The following is a 20,728-nucleotide window of genomic DNA, read 5'->3' as shown; positions in this document are numbered from 1 at the left end:
ACATGTTTCCCAGAAGACAAAATAAGTTACATTTACCCTGATCTACAAATTCTAAATGTTTTCATCCCCTGGCTCTTAATGCATAGTATTTCCTTCTAAAGCATCAGTGAGTGTTTGAATCTTCTGTAATAGTTGCATATGAGTCCCTCAGTTGTCCTCAGTGTGAAAAAAGATGGATCTCAAAATCATACAGTCATTGTTGGAAATGGTTCAAATACACAAGAATGCTGGAAAAAAAAAAAATTGTGGGACCTGAAGGATTTTTCTAAAGAACACTGTGCAGTTTAACTGTTCAGGACAAACAAGGGACTCATGAACAACTATCACTAAACAAACAAACACAGTTGTGGATCATTCAGGTAACAACACAGTATTAAGTGTATGTAAACTTTTGAATAGGATCATTTTTATAACTTCAACTATTATTTTCTATTGTGGACTATGTGTAAACTTCTTTTATGTGAAACGTCTTATTCAGGTCAGTACTAAATAAAAAATAACATGCGTTTTGTATGATCCCTCTTATTTTGCTAAAATAATTAGCATTTTGTAGATTCTGCAAGGTGTATGTAAGCTTTTGACAACTTTATATTCTTAGCTGATGAAGGGCATAATAAAGGCTTCTGCTGCAGCACACCTGTAATTTGTTCTCATTTTGTCTACATTATCTTACTAAATGTAGAAACTGCTTAAACTTGTGTGTAACTCACTCTGCTCTGGTTTTCAGCTGCTGTCCTCTTAACATTCTATTTTAAGGCCCTTACAGCACCTCAGTTTGCCCTGTGTTATTCTAGAGCATCTTTCCACTGCTTCTGCACAGGCTAATGCTATGAGAGACTTTGACTGGGTCTTTATTATTTAATATTGTTTGGTGTATCAATCATGTACACCAAGGTCACCTGTAATATTTAAACTTCTGTTTGCAGTGCACCATGCAGTTATGCAGTCTCATTAACATTTTCCACTTTGAAAACACTAAAAATGATTTGCATTTTCATTCTAAAGGATTCAAAGAAGGGGAGGAGGTGGTTGAAAGGCCCCGTAAGTTTCCTATACCATATAATTGTCTTTTACGCTCGCATCTGTACTCAGATAAAGCACATAAGTGTTTATGAGGTCAAATGTTATGTTATTACAATAAATTGTACAGCTAATTTCTTCATTTCAGTGTGTATAATAGAAACTATTTGACCTTTAAGATGTTTCTATTCATATTCTGCTCAGATGGTTTCAGCCCTGAATATGGTGTGACCTTCAACACTACCATCATTGACAAGTTTGACGTTTCTTTTGGCCGTGAAGGAGAGACCATGAGTTTGGGCTGCACAGTCATTGTCTACCCGACTGTGAAGCGCTACCAGCCAGAGATAGTGTGGTACAGAAATGGTAAGTGCGCACTAAGTGCACCATGCACTTATTGTGCATTTTAAAAAGCTACTTGCAAATTTATTGAACCATAAGTCACCCTCTCTTACTCATTGTCCTCCTCTGTGCTCTTTATATGCAGTAGCTATTAATTAAAGTGCAGTTTACAGTCTATAATGATCCCTTTTCTTTATCAGGTGTCGCCTTGTCACCTTCTAAGTGGGTGCATATGCACTGGAGTGGTGAGCGAGCCACTTTGACGCTTGTGCATCTGAATAAAGAAGACGAGGGTCTCTATACTCTGCGTGTCAACACCAAGTCAGGCTTCGACAGCCACTCTGCCTATGTGTTTGTCAGAGGTGAGTGCTGACTGTATGCTTGTGTCGAGTAGTCTTAAGTTGAAAGGCATCGCTTATTGTCCTTGCACAAGTTGTGTGCACTGTATCTTTAAGAGTTAACACATGTATTAGGTTTCTCTCTGGGAATGCTGTTTCTATCTTTGGTTGACGGCACTAAAGGCAGCCAGTGTGAAATACAAGTTAGACTATCATTCAAAAGTTTGGGGTCAGTAACGTTTTTGAAAATAAATTAATACATTTATTCAATGTGGACGCATTAAATGGATCAAAAGTGACACTGAAGATTATTTAAAAATATTTCTGTTTCAAACAAATGCTGTTTTTGTCATTTATGTATCAAAGTATCATGGTTTGCACAAAAATATAAGACCAACTGTTTTCAAGTTTTCATAATAATAAAAAATGTTTCTTGAGCAACAAATCTGAATATTAGAATCATTTATGAAGGATAATGTGACACTGAAGACTGATGACTGCTGCAATTTCAGCTTTGAAAATGCAGGAATAGATTACATTTAAAAATAAATCAAATTAAAAATAAATCAAACTTATTTTAAACTAAAAAATTTTTACTGTATTTTTGGTCAAGCAAATGCAGCCTGGTGAGCGTAGAACTATATTTAAAGCATTAAAAAAGCTACTGACCTCAAACTCTAACATTTCATTGTGTACATTTTTAAAGAAATACATAAATCAGAAGTAAAACTGCATTTAGTGCAGTTTAATAATTACAATCAAATTCTATCCATTTACGGTTGAGGTCAAATGTTTACATCCCCCTTTCAGAATCTGCAAAATGTTAATCATTTTGCGAAAAAATAAGAGGGATCATACATGCTATTTTTGATTTAGTACTAACCTGAATAAGATATTACACATAAAATATGTTTACATATAGTCCACTAGAGAAAATAATAGTTTAATAAAAAAAAAAAAATGACCCTGTTCAAAAGTTTACATACACTTGATTCTTAATGCTGTGTTGTTACCTGAATGATCCACAGCTGCTGTTTTTTTTGTTTAGTGATAGTTGTTCATAAGTCCCTTGTTTGTCCTGAACAGTTAAACTGTTTGCTGTTCTTCAAAGACGTTTTTCAGGTCCCACAAATTCTTTGGTTTTCAACATTTTTTCAGCAAAATAAGAAAAATGTACAAATCTCCATTCTTTTCAAAAGTTTTCACCCCCAGGCTCTTAATGCATGGTTTTCCTTCTGGAGCATCAATGAGTGTTTAAACCTTGGAAAACCAAAGAACTAAATAAACAATAACATTAATTTTGTATGATCCCTCTTATTTTGGTACAACAATTAACATTTTGCAGATTCTTCAGATGTAAACTTTTGACCTCAACTGTAATTGGAGATTAGGCTTGTTGTTGGCTCGTGAATAGTACAAAATAAATTTTTAGGAAGTATTTGTTTTTGACATTATTTGAGCCTTACATGATGAGATCATTAAAACACTTCCTAACTTAAGAGAGAGCTGAAATTAGCTAGCTGTGTTCTCAGAGCGGAGGCGCTGTCATGTATCTTACTTTGCCATAATTAGATGTGACAGCAGGGTGCAAATCAAGCTGATTTGTGTGTTTCAGATGCTGATGTGGAGGAGGAGGGGGTTCCTGTTGCTCCTCTTGATGTGCGTTGTCATGACGCTAATAAAGACTATGTGGTTGTTACCTGGAAGCAGCCCGCAGTGGAGGGCAGCAGTTCCATCATTGGCTATCTCATTGACAGGTGAGTCATGTGCCATCAGTAGTATGATCATAAACGTTCACATCAGTGCTCCTCATTTAAACATTTTTTTTACAGGTTGGAAGTTGGCACTCATCACTGGACCCAGTGTAATGACACTCCTGTGAAGTATGCCCGTTTTCCTGTCACTGGGCTTATTGAGAGCCGCTCCTACACCTTTAGGGTGCGAGCTCTTAATAATTCTGGTGTGAGCCACCCGTCCCGGGCTTCTGATCCTGTAGTTGCCATGGATCCATCAGACCGGGCCCGCCTTAGAGGTGAAGGATATATGAATTAAGATTGAGAACAAAGAATTAAAATTGAACAACAAAGCAAATCAGTTTTTCTTATTAGTATAAGTATGTTTTTTTCACAGCTGGTCCCTCAGCTCCATGGACTGGAATGATCAAATTCACTGAGGAAGACCCCACAGGTAAAATATTACACTAACTTGTTGATAGTCTGTCATAATTTGTCTAGGTACACTACTGTTCTAAAGTTTGGGGTTGGTAATATATATATATTTAAATTAAGTCTCTTATGCTCGGGAAGGCTGCATTTGCTAAAACAGTACAAAACAGTATTTTTTATTTTTAATAATAAATATTTTCCTTTTTAATAAATTTAAAAATTTTATTTACTCCTGTGATGGCAAAGCTGAATTTTCAGTAGTCATTTCTCTAGTCTTCAGTGTCACATGATCCTTCAGAAATCATTCTAATATGCTGATTTGCTGTTGAAGAAACATTTCTTCTTATCATAAATGTTGAAAACAGTTGTAATGTTTAATATTTCTGTCAAAACTGTGATTTGTTTTTTTCTGACTTCTTAAAAACAGGATTATTTGTTCAAAAGAACAACATTTCTTTGAAATAGAAGTCTTTTGTAACATTGTAAATGTCTTTACTGTCACTTTTGACCAATTTAATGAGTCCTTAAATTAAAGTAGTAATTTCTTTCTTTTTTTTAATCTTACTGATTTCAAACTTTTGAACAGTAGTGGGAATTATAAAAGAAATACAGAAAAGTATTAAATTCTTCAAGTAAATCTAGCATTGCAACATTATAAAATATTATAAAAATGGATATTCCTTTTGTATATGTATAGATTTATAGATTTTTAACATTACATGTATCAGTGTTATTAAATTATTACATTTTTAAAAATAAACTTTGTGTTAGATGACAGCAAAGATAATCAAAAGGTAAAAATAGAGGAGAAATAATGTGTGAAAGTTCCTGCAGCATTATTTCTAGGGATTTAATGATTCACTCAAATCAACGATTCACAGTATTGATTCATGATGTGATTTTAACAAAAAAAACTGTCCATTTATTATTGCTTGGACAATGCTTATGAAATTGAAATATGTCAAATAACAAAACTAAATTTAAAATTTAAAAGAAACTCAAATCAAATAAATGACAAATAAAATATTAGTGTGTGTTGTGTGTATTTATTATGTGTATATATAAATACACACACATGCATGGACATATTTAAGAAAAATATGTAATGTTTATATATTAAATATATTTATTAGGGCTGTCCCCGACTAAGAATTTTCATAGTCGAATCAGAATTTTCGAATCTTTCTATAGTCGACCGATAGTCGAATCATCTAGGCGTATGTGTGTGTGTGAATGGTTTGGGAGGGGCACGACACTATAGTCAGCAGGAGGGTAAAACGATTTTTATTTTATTTTACACACTGCACACAGCAACAACTTTTAATAAAGCGACCAAAACTGCCTGCCAACTGACAGACGAACTTATTTAGGTTTAAAAAAAAAAACACAGAACGTGTCTTTTAGTTCTAAAAACGCAAGGCGCACAGCACTGCCTTTTTTGCTAAGCAACGACCAAAACAGCTGTCTTGTCAGTCAAATCAAAGGATTATAGCGCGAGCGCTCTAAAATCTTAGTTTTTTGCTGTTAAGTAAACTGTCATATTAGCAGAAACCCTAAATAATACAGCTCCTGGTTACCCACGATATACACCAAAGGTTTCTCCTCCATTTCTTGCAGTCTCCGGACTTTTTAAGCGACGGTAAACTTTCGTCAACACAACAGAAGACCCGCCTGTCCATTCATTCGATTGGACAATGGAAAAGAACGCGAATGACGTTGGCCGTTTTTCCGCTCAGAGTTGATTTTTTTTTTCAACTTCAGGCGCTCAGAGCGCTCCTGCAAAAACGCGAGGCGCGGGGGGCACATAAACAGAGCGCAGAACGCTCACTGCCAACAGAAAACCATTCAAAAGAGGCGCCTCCAACGGCAAAAACGCGTTCGGTGTGATCGCGGCCTAATCCCTGCCGTCAAGATGGTCCTCATCTCATCATGGACCAGGGCAAGTGAAAATTTAATCTGTCACAGGGGTGGTTGGATTTATTCACAAACATGTTAAAAATATTTATTGAACGCTTCTTTCTTTTCACTTTTGTTTTTACTGCATTATCATAATCTAAGGCTGTATATAACTTAATATAACCGTACAAAACCAGTAGTTCTGTGTGCAATTAGACATTGAGCACCCCCATATTGCCAAAATGGTATGATGCTCGTTTCACCCGCGAAGATTCGACTGTGAGATCGGTGGTCGAATCAGGCTCCGCATATCGATGCATCGAATCTTCGACTATTCGGGGACAGCCCTAATATTTATATACAATTAATTGTATTAAGAAAAATATGTACATGTAAATAGATGTATACAAATATTTTCTAAATATATGCAGTATGTGTGTGTATTAAGATGTACATAATAAATATACATAGTACGCACACATATTATGTAAACAAAAAACATGATTAATCGTTTGACAGCACATATAAACAGCATGAGCAGTTTTTAATCTAAATTAGATTGTATAATTTAGAAATTTGAAGCAAAAAAAAGAATGGTCTTACTTTAATTTTGTAAAACTACTGTATACTACATAAAACATCATCTGCATGAAACAGAAACAGCAGACGGGCTGCAGGAAAACGCAAATTCACTCTCTGACAGCAGGTGGCGCTTATGGAACAGCTGCAATATTGCATTTCCTTGATTACAGCTGTAAACAAAGCAGTGCTGCGCTTATGAACATGACTTTAATATGCATTACACAGAGGCAAGATGAAAAGAAAATACCATCTAAACTTTCCCCTCAGAGATAAATTACTATAAACTCCTACTCCAATTGTATTGCGATTTGTTTATAATCTCAACCGATTTGAATCGTCACATATTTGTATTGATTTATTTCTTTTGTTTCTTTCAGTGGGAGTGGTTCCTGGTCAACCTACTGACATCGCTGTCACTGAGGCTACTAAGAGTTACGTGGTATTGAGCTGGAAGCCACCCGTCCAGAGAGGACATGAGGGTGTTATGTATTATGTGGAGAAGGTGAGGTAGAATTTAAGGTATAAAGTATTTCACCTTGAATTGAGTTTTTCCACATTTTTAGACTATTAAATCTTTTCCCAGTGCTTGGAGGGTACAGATACATGGCAGAGGGTAAACACTGGGATGCCAGTGAAGTCCCCCCGCTTTGCCCTGTTCGACCTTGCCGAGGGCAAATCCTACAGCTTCCGTGTCCGTAGCTGCAACTCTGCTGGAGTTGGAGAGCCGTCGGAAGAAACTGGGGCGACTACTGTGGGAGACAGATTGGGTGAGTATTAGCACTTGACACAAAAAAAGAAAATGGGTTAGTGACACATGTTCAGAAATGCATGATGGAGAGTATGTATTAAGACTGCTGTGACAAGTACTTCAGAGGGGCCATATTGCGCACTTTGTAATCCTATGTGGCGTGAATCTGGGATGAGATCAGCAGTACTTTTTGTCAGACTTTTTAACTTGTAATTATGACTTAAGTATGTCATAAATACTTTTTTTTCATAATTGTGACACTTTATCTCATAATTTCAACTTTTTATCTCATAATTAAATGATGTCATAACTTCAAATTTTTATCTCATAATAATGTTTTTTTTTCTCATTATAAGACTTAAGTATGTCATCATTTCAACTTTTTATCTTGCAGTTATGATTTAAGGATGTCATAAATCCGATTTTTAATCTTATAATTTCAATTTTTTATTTCGTGTTTTTGACTTTTTATCTCGTAATTTTAACTTTTTATCTTGTAATTATGACTTTAAGTATGTCATAATTAAAAAAAAATTAGCTCATAGTTCCGACTTTTAATCTCATCATTTCAACTTTTATCTTGTAATTAAATTATGTCATAATTTCAAATTTTAATCTCATAATAATGATTTTTTTTTAAAGTGATAATTTCGACATTTTATCTTGTAATATGACTTAAGGATGTCATAATTCTGACTTTTTATCTCATAATTTCGATTTTTTTTTTATCTCGTAATTATGATTTAAGTATGTTATAATTTAAATTTTTTATCTCATAATTTTGACTTTTTATCTTATAATTTCGACTTTTTATCTCGTAATATGACTTAAGGATGTAATAATTCTGACTTTTTGTCTCATCATTTTAACTTTTTATTTCATAATTAAGACAAGTATGTCATAATTTCTACTTTTTAGCTCATAATTTTTTAATTTTTATCTTGTAATTATGACTTAAGTATGTCATAATTCCGACTTTTTATCTCATAATTTCGAATTTTTATCTCGTATTTATGATTTAAGTATGTCATAATTTGACTTTTTATCTCGTAATTATGACTTAAGTATACCATAATTTCGACTATTTATCTCATAATTTCGACTTTTCATCTCGTTATTAACTTAAGCATGTCATAATTTCAAATTTTTATCTCGTAATTAACTTAAGTATGTCATAATTTCAAATTTTTATCTCATAATTCCGCCTTTTTATCTCATAATTTTGACTTTTTATCTTATATTTTCGACATTTTATCTCGTAATATGACTTAAGGATGTCATAATTCTGACTTTTTATCTCATAATTTTGATTTTTTTATCTCGTAATTATGACTTTAGTATGTTATAGTTTAAAAAATGTATCTCATAATTTTGACTTTTTATTTTATAATTTCAACTTTTTATCTCGTAATATGACTTAAGGATGTCATAATTTTGACTTTTTTATCTCAAAATTTTGACTTTTTATCTAGTAATTATGACTTAAGTATGTCATAATTCTTACTTTGTATCTCATAATTTCGAATTTTTATCTTGTAACTATGACTTAAGTATGTCATAATTCTTACTTTGTATCTCATAATTTTGATTTTTCATCTTGTAATTAACTTAAGCATGTCATAATTTCGACTTTTTATCTCATAATTCTGCCTTTTTATCTCATAATTTCAACTTTTTATCTCAAAAGTATGTCATAATCCTGATTTATATGTGGCAGAAATGAGCTTCCATAGTTTTCAACATTGATTAATACAGTATTATTCTTGAGCACCAAATCAGAATAGTAGAATGGTTTCTGAGAGATCATGTGATACTGAAGACTGGGGTAATGATGCTGAAAATTCAACTTTGCCATCACAGGAATACATTACATTTTAAAACATATTAAAATATGAATGGTTCTTTTGAACTGTAAAATTTCACAATATTATATTATATCACAATAATATATTTTATAGTGCTGTCAAACTGATTAATCACAATTAATCACACAAAGTTTGTGTTTATATTATATATGTGTGTGTACATTTATATGTATACATGTACACACATGCATATATTTAAGAAATATGCATATATAATTTTGTTGTTGTTATTGTTGTTTTTAGACCTGCCTTCAGTTCCAGGGCCTGTTATTCCCATCAGAAACACTGACACGTCTGTTGTTGTGTGCTGGGGGGCATCTAAGGAGGTTAAGAATCTGGTTGGCTATTACATCGAGGTCAGCGTCAATGGCAGTGGCGTGTGGGTTCCCTGCAACAACAAGCCTGTCAAAGGCACTAGGTATACCAGTCAGGTGACCTTAGATAGAAAACTGCTATAAATGTACATTGTTATTAAAACATCAGATATTTTTCTAATGAATTACAACAAATTTGTTTATAGATATTAGATATTTATAACAAGCTATTATTACTATGTGTAACTACTCATAACTTGTGTTATGTTGTACAGGTTTGTGTGCCATGGGCTGAACACTGGGGACAAATGCGTGTTTAGGGTGAAGGCTGTGAATGCTGCAGGATACAGTGGAAGCAGCGCCGAATCTGAGGCCTGCATTGTACAAGCAAGCATTGGTAAACATCTTTAACCTATTTCAGACCAAAGACCTTTTATAGAGACTGAACAGGTTTAACTAACAAGTAGCATGGCCTATAATTTACATACTTATGTTTTCATCACAAAACTGATGAAATAGTCAGCATATTCTTTTTTTTTTTTACATTTTAATTTTGCCAAATACATTTTAATCTGAGAGCACAATAACATATTTACCTGAACTTTAGCTTTGGTTCAAAGTAAAGGGACAGTTCACCCAAAAACTGTCTGTTTGTTACAAACCTGTATTAATTTGAACACAAAGAAGGTATTGTTGGTAAACAAATAGTTGACGGTAGCCATTGACATTGATTCAACTGTTTGGTGACCAACATTCTTTGAAATATCTTGTGTTCAGCTTGAGGGTAAGTAAAATATGACAAAATTGTAATTTTAGGTGTACTTTCTCTTTAATTTGAACTGTGTGTAATGCATTCAGTATGTGTAATTCATGTTGCAGCTTTGGGAAAGGAAACCATTAAAAACATTTAATATCTGTGATTCATTCGTTCCCTAATGTATGCCAGCACTTAACACCATTCTGTCCTTGACCAGTACAAAACCATTCTCCAAATTCACTTTATATGTACAGTACCCTCTCACCTAGCTTTCAATGCCATTCTAAAGTCACCATTATACTATATAATGGCTGTGCTATTCATTCTTTTGCATACCACCAAGCTAAAAACACAAAGCCTGCATGCATGAATGTCTTATTAAAGCAAAGCCTGCCTCTGCATGTCCTGCCCTTCTATCAGAACTCCTTTACTTCCCTCCGAAACACACAGTTATTACCTGAGTGTATCCTGCATGGCACAAACATCCAGGTACAAAGATTAACAAAGCAGCCATGTGAAAGAGACAATAGGGGTATCTTGTTAACTATCCCAGACGGCAAAATTTGCATCGACTGAAAATCAGACAGTGTGTTATGCCTCTGTGTGTTGTCATGCAGGTGTGACTTTGCTGTGTGTCTGTTTGCTGAATAACTGCAGGGTGTGTAATGCAAACCCATGCATGAGCACGATGGGTGGTAGAACAAGTTGAGCAAAGGTCATCCTTCGTCCTGAGCACAGTGAGTATAGACCTATTCAGACTGACAAATCTGTGTGGCATAATGTGTCATGGACAGAGGTTGATGAGACTTGGTCACAATTCTTGTCATTTTCTTCTAAAAAAATACTCTAAATGACATTTCATTTATTCATACTTATAAATAGAAAATCCAGAGAAACTGATCATTTTGCAGAAAGATAGATGGATTAAGCATTGTTTTATTTTCTAGATAGACCATATTTTTTTAGATAGATAGATAGATAGACCATTATTTTATTTTTAAGATAGATAGACAGATATTTAAATTCAGCATTATTTTATTTTCAATTTAGATAGATAGATAGATAGATAGATAGATAGATAGATAGATTTTTATATTACAATAAAAAAAAATCAGTTTTTCATATTACAGTAGGTTAGTAAGAACAGACTTAATCTTTGTAAAAGAAAATTGTTAATGCATAATATACTTAATATTTTTTTCCACCGATTTTGTGGTTAAATTTAACCTAGATAGAGTATGATATATAAAATAATTTTTGTTATATAACAAGAGCTGCATGCTTACTGACTGTTTGTCTCCAGAGTCTGAACAGCATAAAAATGTTATGAAGTTATTATTTTGGCTCTGCATTGTTCAATAAAATGCAGAATGTGTGTATGAACACATAATAGCTAAACTTCAGGTCATCAGACTGATATGCTGCAATATGTGACCCTGGACCACAAAACCAGTCTTAAGTCGCTGGGGTATATTTGTAGTAATAGCCAAAAATACATAGTATGGGTCAAAATTATTGATTTTTCTTTTATGCCAAAAATCATTAGGAAATTAAGTAAAGATCATGTTCCATGAAGATTTTTTGTAAAATTCCTACTGCAAACATATCAAAATGTAATTTTTGATTAGTAATATGCATTGTTAAGAGCTCAATTTGGACAACTTTAAAGGTGATTTTCTCAGTATTTTGATTTTTTTTGCACCCTCAGATTCCAGATTTTCAAATAGTTTTATCTCGGCCAAATATTGTCCTATCCTAACAAACCATACATCAATAGAAAGCTTGCTTATTGAGCTTTCATATGATGTATACATCTCAGTTTTGTAAAATTTAACCTTATGACCTTATGACTAGTTTTGTGGCCCAGGGTCACATATATGTCCGACTCTGAAGACAAACATCAGGTCTTATGCTAAAGATTAGAATGTGCATTAATTTGAGTAACACATGTAAAACAGCTAATGTTTGAATGTTTAAACTAACTCCTGTCCTGTCCTTCTGTAGCCGTCCCAAGCCCTCCCATCGCTGTGACCCTGCAGGAGAGGGTCCGTGACTACATGGTGCTGGGCTGGCAAGCTCCTGCTAAAACTGGTGGAGCGGACATCAGAGGTTACTACCTGGACTACAGAACAGTGAAGGATGGAGTCTCAAGCAAGTGGCATGAAATTAACCTCCAGGCAGTCACTACCACATCTTACAAAGTAGGTCATGATATCACGGTGTTGTATTTATCACAATGTTCATGGATTTTAGTGCACATGGTGCTGTAGACTGATCCAAGTAACTGTTGTCCCTATTCCTGTCTCTTTGACTTAGGTGACAGACCTGAAGGAAAACCTATTCTACCAGTTCCAGGTGCGTGCAGTCAATCAGGCTGGTATTGGTGAATCCTCCGTACCCACTGTCCCCTTGGAGTGCAAGGAATGGACTGTGGCTGTTCCAGGTAAACCACTCAGTGTTTATGTCAGGCGATGAGACTTTTGTAGATTTACATTCTTGTTTAAATCAGTGTATGGGAGAGATTATAATGGGGAGGAGATAGACCACTTATAGGAAAATGATGCGCAAATGTGTACTTTTTTTTTATTTGCCTAAATATCATATTTTTTTCATTTAGTACTGCCCTTCAGGGACTACAGAATATAGTTACATGTTTACCAGAAGACAAATTAAGTTAAATTTACCCTGGACTTCAAATTCAAAAGGTTTTCACTCCCGGCTCTTAATGCATTGTTTTTCCTTCTGGAGCATCAGTGAGCGTTTGAACCTTCTGTAATAGCTGCATATGAGTCCCACAGTTGTCCTCAGTGTGAAAAGATGGATCTCAAAATTATATAGTCATTGTTGGAAAGGTTTCAAATACACAAAAAGGCTGGAAAACCAAAGAATTTATGGGTCCTTAAGGTTTTTTCTGAAGAACAGCAGGCAGTTTAACTGTTCAGGACAAACAAGGGACTCATAAACAACTATTACTAAACAAAAAAACACAGCTGTGGATCATTCAAGTAACAACACAGTATTAAACTTTTGAACAGGGTCATTTTTATAAAATCAACTATTGTTTTCTTTCGTGGACTATATGTAAACATATTTTATGTGAAATATCTTATTCAGGTCAGTACTAAATAAAGAATAACATGCATTTTGTATGATCCCTGTTACTTTGGTAAAATAATTAACATTTGCAGATTCTGAAAGGGGGATGTAAACTTTTGACCTCAATTGTACTTATGTTTATTTTAATGCTTGATTTTTCTCATTTCAAATCTTTTTATGTTTTGAATTGTTAAAAATGTCAAATTCCTACATGGAAGTTAATTTTATTGCTGATTTTAAATAAGTATATAAATCTTATTGAAATATAAATATAATTTACATTCTTAGGATTGAAAGAAGCTCTACTGCCTGTTAACTATTTAAGCTGGCCACCAAACATGCTAATTTTCCACTGAAGGGACTTGGGTTCAATTTATTCAACAATAGTTTTTTTTTTTTGTCCATATTACCTGCCGTGATATTTTACTTTTCAATGAACCCAGGTCCTCCCCATGGCCTCCGTGTCCAAGAGGTGCGTAAAGACTCCATGGTGCTTCTGTGGGAACCACCTACATTCAATGGCCGCAGTCCTGTGACTGGATATTATGTGGACTATAAGGAAGAGAAGGGCAGATGGAGATGTGTCCAAGAGAGATCCACAAAAAATACTTACATGAAGGTAAAACACAAGATTTTTGTCTGTTTTAGTTCTCACAGTTTAGTCATTTATTGTTAGAAAGGAGCCAGAGCTGTTCCAATGGCTTAACTGCAAACCAATTTCCTATAACTGGCTTTTTTTTTCAATAATGTTTTTTATGTTTCTTTATTTTTCGTGTTGAGACATTTTGTTTTTCTTCAAAAGAACAGGAAGAACAAAATGTCAGAGGCCGTTTTACTCATATTACTTTTCTCTGTTTGATAAAGATAACTGGTCTCCAAGAGGGTGTTTCCTACAGGCTGCGTGTCCATGCCAAGAATCTGGCAGGTGTAGGTGGACCCTCAAAGTCAACCGATGCTATTTTGGCTGAAACCCGCCCTGGTGAGATTTTATTCAAGGACATGGAAAACATCTGTCACTCAGCACCTGCATTTCTAATTTTGTTACACATGTTGGGTTCTCCACAGGAACCAATGAGATTGTGGTGGATGTGGACGACGATGGTGTGATCTCTATGATCTTTGAGTGCGCCGATCTTAAAGCAGACTCTCAGTTTGTGTGGTCTAAAAACTATGAGGCCCTCACTGACACTTCTCGTCTCACCATTCAGACTTCTGGGGGCAAGTAGGTTGACTTCAAAACTAATACAGTCAAGTTTCATTAACTTTGATATTTTGTTGATATGGACTGTTGTTATGTTTGGATGCCCAAATAATGTACATCAGGGCTGGGTAAAAAGCATAGATTAGTTTTATGAAATGTTATCCTTTCTTAAATCCCAAGAATTAATTAGTCTAGCCTTTTTTCAGTTAATGGACGGAACATTCTAGCACACATTCTATCCAAAAAATCGCAATAAGCTTTGTGCTTTGTTACTTTGATATGAAATGAAGTCTTAGATTTCAAATTCTGTCCGGTTTATTAGTGTCATACTATATTGTATGGAATATAAGGGTTGACTAGATGTGCGAGACGAGTCATTTGTCATGTATTAATGTTGACAGAACCATTCATTTTCCTTTATGCAGGTCCAGAGCCATCTTTAATGACCCATCATTGGAAGACTTGGGCACTTACTCTTGTGTTGTGACCAATACTGATGGTGTCTCTGCCAGCTACACGCTCACTGAGGAAGGTGAGTCACTTTCTTTTAATCTGCGGTTGCAGGCGGTGATATTCCATCCCGTTACATTTCTTTGAATGACGTTTGTGCTTAAGAAGGGAACACAAGGAGATCACTACCTCTTAATGTCAACTGAGAGTACAGCAGCTGCTGATTTCTTTTTCCATCAACAACAAACAAATGATTCCACATGACAAATAATTGTCGTCAATGATCTTTCTACTCTTAGAGTCGAGTAAATTTGTTGATTACATGTGATGTTGTTTACATTTTGTAGGACTGAAACGCTTGTTGGACATCAGCCATGACCACCAGTTCCCCAGTAAGTGCTTTACGTAGACCTACTCCAGACTTTTATCCACCTTATTCTTCAACGCAGAAGTAAGCCTATGGGTGAGACTTCTGGTTAATTAGCTGCTATAAGGAAATAATGAGAAGAATAACAAGGTCTAAACAATAAAACTATTTCCACTACAAACCAGTGTGATCATAATTAAGATAATACATTAAAGTAATATAGTAAGACACACCAATTTGCAATATCAAGCAGAAAAACAAGCTGTTTTGTACTGATAAAAATAGCTGAATGCAGATGAGACACATAAAATTTACTCTTACAGGAAAAATAAGTTGGATAGTGTATTCAGTATGCATACTTAATATACATTTACCAATCAATAGGTTGTAATAGATTAACTGTGAGCAATTTTCTGCAGTAATTCCCTTCAAAAGCGAAATGGCCATTGAGCTGCAGGAGAAGGGCCGTGTGCGTTTCTGGGCCGAAGTTGGCAAGTTCACTTCTAATTGCCAAGTGGAGTATGTCTTCAATGATAATATCGTTCATGAAGGAAAGGTAAGAGATATCAGAACATTATAGCTCCAGTGAACTTAAAAATGCAAACTTAGACAGTATACATAATCTTGTGTTTGTTTGTTTGTCAAACTCAGAAGTACACAATGAACTTTAACAAAAGCACTGGCATTATTGAGATGTTTATGGACTTACTGGAGGTTACTGATGAAGGAACCTTCACATTCAACCTTGTTGATGGCAAAGCAACTGGACGCACCAGCTTAGTGCTTATTGGAGAAGGTGAGGTTATATTTTTTAGTCACTTAATCTGTAGTATACCTACATCTTAATGGTACAAACTATACCATTATATCACTTCTGCTTATAAAGCCTGCATTTATTACAGCAAAAACTGTAAAATTGTGAAATATGTTTACTTTTTAAAATAACTGTTATTTATTTGAATTTATGTTAAAATGTAACTTGTTCCTGTGATCAGCATCATTACTCCAGGCTTCACTGTTACATGATCCTATGCTTTAGAAAACATTCTAATATGCTGATTTGTTGTTCAAGAAACAATTTTACATATACATTATATTTATTATCAATATTTATATTAAATTAATATTCAGTATTTATAACATTAAACACTATACCATTCAAAAGCGAGTCAGTATAATTTTTTTTGGAAAGAAATGATGGAAATGAATACTTTTATTTACCAAAGATGCTTTAAACTGAACAAAAGTTATGATAAAGACATTTATAATGTTACAAAAGATTTTTATTTCGGTTAAAAATTCTTTTTATCAAAGAAACCTGAAAAAAATCTACTCAGCTGTTTTCAACATAATAATAATAAAAGTTTTTGAGCAGCAAATCAGAAAATGAGAACGATTTCTGAGGGATCATGTGACTGGAGTAGTGATGCTAAAAAAATCAGCTTTAAAATTACAGGAATAAATGACATTTTAAAATGTATTCAAATAGAAACCAGTTATTTTAAATAGTAAAAATATAAAAAAAAAATTTCACTGTTTTTGCTGTACTTTGGATCGAATAAATTCAGGCTTGGTGAGCAGAAGAGACTTCTTGTATATATTTAAAACAAAACATGCTGCAAGTAAATAAATAAATTCAAAGTTGCCCAATAGTTTTAAATCACTACTTACAATGCTTCAAGTTCATAATTCTAATAAAAACATAACATTTTCACTCATATTGTTTTGAGTAAATAATAATAATATTTTTATTTTGAATCCCAGATTTGTAGCCCACTATATATTTAAGTTCAACCCATTAAGCAAACCAGTGAACTGCTAGTGCATCTCACTGTAACAGCAACCTACCAGAGCTTTTTTATCCATATGTCCTTTAGAGGGCAGAAGAGTACCGTTTATAACTCCAAATCCAAATAAACTAGACCGGTGGGGTGACAAGAAATGTGTTTTGTTATCTATCTCTAGGGAATGCTTATAAATGGCCTCTAAACAAAATTCAGCACTCAAAATAAGCTGTATTCTGCATGCTTTGATCATTTTTTTTAGATTTTTTATAATCTGTTTATTACAGAGTTTGCTGAGCTTCAGAAGAAATCTGAGTTTGAGAGAGCAGAGTGGGTCAGAAGACAAGGTGCGCTGTCTTTACACTGTATTGTTTGTGTTAAATCACATTTTAGTTGTTGAGTGTCTAAAAATATTCTCCCACACGTAGGTCCTCACTTCGTGGAGTATCTCAGTTTCGAGGTCACTCCTGAATGTGACGTGCATCTGAAATGCAAGGTAAGGCTTTAGGAATCAAAGAAGGAAACATGAAACTGTCTGTCAATGCCTTGGGTTGAAAAGAGACTTATTAAAAATCCCTTTTTCCATCTTTCTCCTGCTCTAGGTTGGAAACATCAAACCTGCCACTGAGATTGCCTGGTTAAAGGATGGACTTGATATTGAAGAGGAGGATGAGGATGCTAAGAAGATTGGAAAGTCTGATGAAGTCTTGATCTTTGATATCGGCAAGGTCAGACTTGGTTCAGCAATGATCTGGGATTCCAGCATCCATATAAATATTAAAACAAATGTGTTTTTGCTAGATGCAGTATTAAAGATATGTTACAGGCTTTGCTACGCTAAAAGCCACTCTCCTCTCTGACACACAGACTCATAAATGATGAAATATTTGCATAGTACTAAAGAATATTTTTTTCTTTATTTCTTTAGACTTAAGGAGATATAAGTTATTTTTATTACAGTATATCTCAGAAGCCTTCCTGAAAATTAATAGTGTTGAAAATCAGCATGAAATGAAAATTTACTTTCTTAATACATTCCTGGTCTGGATTGTACATGATTCATCCGTATTTTTTCAATGAAAAATGGTCTTCATAATCTTTTATCCACATTTAATAAGTCACTCTGCCTCTAAAATGCCTTTCATTTTCGTCCAACATCACCTACGCTAGAAAAAATATTAACTTGCAGCCAAAAAGCTACTTTTAGACTAAATTTTATGTAAGGCAACATTTGAAAAATCTTACAATAGTTTACACAGCAAAGTAATGCTGGTTAATGTAATGAAGGCTACTGCAATATTAGTAATAAAATCACATTTAAATAACAATTGAAGTAAATATAAAATGGCATATGCACCTATGCTTGATAGTATGCAGTGCCTTGCAAAAGTATGCATACCCCTTCATTTTCTTCATGTTTTATGATGTTGCTTTAGCTAAGTAGTAAGTTAAGGGTATGAATACTTATGCAATATACTTATTTCAGTTTTTTATTTTAATACATTTACCATTACGGTGTATGGAGTGTAGATTTGATGTGGGGAAAAATATTTAAAGCAGTTTAACGTAAGTCAGTAACATAACAAAATGTGAAAAATATAAAGGGGAATACTTTCACAAGGCACTGTTTTTAACATGTTTATCATGCCCTGTACTTTGAATTGACAGGATGCAAAACCTTTTTAATTATTTACGACATTTATCAACATTTATGTCCATATATCATAAATATATGGCTCTTCCGCGTGTGAACCTTGGTTTTTAAAGGAAGCCATTTCCTGAATTCAATCAGATTTGGATGGCAAAAGTGCAAATTATCATCTTATGTGCAATCTGACCACCATTTTGTAATATTAATAGGTTATGAATATTAAAAGCCATCTTAGTTTGACTGAATTCAACTTCCAATAAGGTGCCAGTCCAGCTGGACTGAGAGAGGGGTGGATTTAATTCATACTGCAGAAGAGAGGCAAACTCCATTGCCATTCCAGTAGGGGGCGCTGGCATTAACTGCAATGTTTGTTTAATTCACAGCTTGTTATTAAGAGTGAAAAGGCAGAACGGAAAAAGAAACCAGCAACCGAAGAAAGCCCAAGCAAGCCAAAAGTCTGGAGCTTTGATTTATAAGTTGCCATCAGTGTCACTATGTTGTTATTTGTGATGGTGCTGTCTTTTCCTCTCTTACTCTGTTGACCTGCAGCATCCTCAGCAGGAGAAAAGCTTGGCTTTTCGGTCTTTCCTGTTTCGTTTATTTAAATGTTGTGCAAAAATGTTCAATTGATTGTGTTCTGATTCGTATTGATAAAACTAGTGTCCAGGGTCTATGCCTCACTGTTCCTGCAATTCTTCAACAGATTTCAAAGAAAGATGCAGGAGTGTATGAGGTTAAACTGAAGGATGAAAGAGGAAAGGACACAACTTTGCTGAACCTGACAGATGCAGGTAGGAGGCACTTTGTCATCATGCCTGATCAAAATTCTGAATTTAAGGATTGGCATAATTTCAGTTGAGGTAGGATTTGCATTGAACCGATGACAACCCACAGGATGTTGAATTGGAATTTGAATGGGGGTGACAGGTTGTGGAATTTACTGATTTGCAATTCAAAGAAATTCAGCACAGACATACAACAGAATTTCATTAGTCTTGCACAGAAACAAACTGGAAAAAAAAAGACTTTTTCAGATGTTTTGCTAGTTTCGCTCTATATTAAGACTCATTTAAAGAATATATATATATATATATATATATATATATATATATATATATATATATATATATATATATAATTAAATATATTTCTTATATTTAATATTTAACTGCAGAAATGTGTGTGTGAGTGTATGTATATATATATATATATATATATATATATATATATATATATATATGTATGTACACAGTTGAGGTCAAAAGTTTACATACACCTTGCAGAATCTGCAAAATATAAATTATTTCACCAAAATAAGAGGGATCATACAAAATGCATGTTTTTTTTTAGTACTGACCTGAATAAGATATTTCACATAAAAGACGTTTACATATAGTTCACAAGAGAAAATAATAGTAAATTTATAAAAAAAATTACCCTGTTCAAAAGTTTACATACACTTGATTCTTAATACTGTGTTGTTACCTGAATGATCCACAGCTGTGTTTTTTTGTTTGTTTAGTGATAGTTGTTCATGAGTCCATTGTTTGTCCTGAACAGTTAAACCGCCCACTGTTCTTCTGAAAAATCTTACAGGTCCCACAAATTCTTTGTTTTTTTTCAGCATTTTTCTGTATTCAATCACTTTCCAGCAATGACTGTATGATTTTGAGATCCATCTTTTCACACTGAGGACAACTGAGAGACTCATATGCAACTATTACAGAAGGTTCAAAACACTGACTGATGCTCCAGAAGGAAACGCAATGCATTAAGAGCCGCACACTTTTTTAAATTTGAAGATCTGGGTAAAATAAACATGTAAGTATCTTCTGTAGCTTCTGAAGGGCAGCACTAAAATAACAAAATTACGATATTTAGGTAAAATAAGAAAAATATACACATCATCATTCTGTTCACAAGTTTACACCCCTGGTTCTTAATGCATCGTTTTGCTTCTGGGGTATCAGTGAGTGTTTGAACCTTCTGCAATAGTTGCATATGAGTCTCTCAGTTGTCCTCAGTGTGAAAAGATGAATCTAAAATTCAGACAGTCATTGTTGGAAAAGGTTCAAATACACAAAAATTATGAAAAACCAAAGAATTTGTGGGACCTGAAGGATTTTTTTGAAGAACAGCAGGCAGTTTAACT

At 34.0% G+C, this 20,728-nt stretch overlaps 1 protein-coding gene across 2 annotated transcripts in view; it reads left to right on the top strand.

The window, feature by feature from the left end:
* myom1a (myomesin 1a (skelemin)) overlaps window positions 1-20,728 on the top strand; it is a 35,903-nt gene that overhangs the window by 9,176 nt on the left and 5,999 nt on the right. The window contains exons 8-31 of one of the 2 annotated variants that reach the window (XM_073848613.1): window positions 1,006-1,041; window positions 1,225-1,386; window positions 1,563-1,724; window positions 3,316-3,457; window positions 3,533-3,732; window positions 3,831-3,887; window positions 6,721-6,845; window positions 6,927-7,110; window positions 9,200-9,374; window positions 9,546-9,667; window positions 12,032-12,228; window positions 12,344-12,470; window positions 13,567-13,742; window positions 13,988-14,102; window positions 14,189-14,345; window positions 14,750-14,856; window positions 15,122-15,166; window positions 15,561-15,697; window positions 15,793-15,937; window positions 17,213-17,272; window positions 17,354-17,421; window positions 17,528-17,653; window positions 18,960-19,031; window positions 19,280-19,367. In XM_073848613.1, coding sequence (XP_073704714.1) covers window positions 1,006-1,041; window positions 1,225-1,386; window positions 1,563-1,724; window positions 3,316-3,457; window positions 3,533-3,732; window positions 3,831-3,887; window positions 6,721-6,845; window positions 6,927-7,110; window positions 9,200-9,374; window positions 9,546-9,667; window positions 12,032-12,228; window positions 12,344-12,470; window positions 13,567-13,742; window positions 13,988-14,102; window positions 14,189-14,345; window positions 14,750-14,856; window positions 15,122-15,166; window positions 15,561-15,697; window positions 15,793-15,937; window positions 17,213-17,272; window positions 17,354-17,421; window positions 17,528-17,653; window positions 18,960-19,031; window positions 19,280-19,367 — 2,985 coding nt within the window. The remainder of the gene's footprint in view (window positions 1-1,005; window positions 1,042-1,224; window positions 1,387-1,562; window positions 1,725-3,315; window positions 3,458-3,532; window positions 3,733-3,830; window positions 3,888-6,720; window positions 6,846-6,926; window positions 7,111-9,199; window positions 9,375-9,545; window positions 9,668-12,031; window positions 12,229-12,343; window positions 12,471-13,566; window positions 13,743-13,987; window positions 14,103-14,188; window positions 14,346-14,749; window positions 14,857-15,121; window positions 15,167-15,560; window positions 15,698-15,792; window positions 15,938-17,212; window positions 17,273-17,353; window positions 17,422-17,527; window positions 17,654-18,959; window positions 19,032-19,279; window positions 19,368-20,728) is intronic. The other variant, XM_073848614.1, reaches the window with a different exon arrangement.

This window comes from Garra rufa, chromosome 10 (assembly GCF_049309525.1).
Source record: "Garra rufa chromosome 10, GarRuf1.0, whole genome shotgun sequence".
NCBI classification, from domain to species: Eukaryota; Metazoa; Chordata; class Actinopteri; order Cypriniformes; family Cyprinidae; genus Garra; species Garra rufa.
This window is presented reverse-complemented; position numbering and strand designations above follow the sequence as displayed.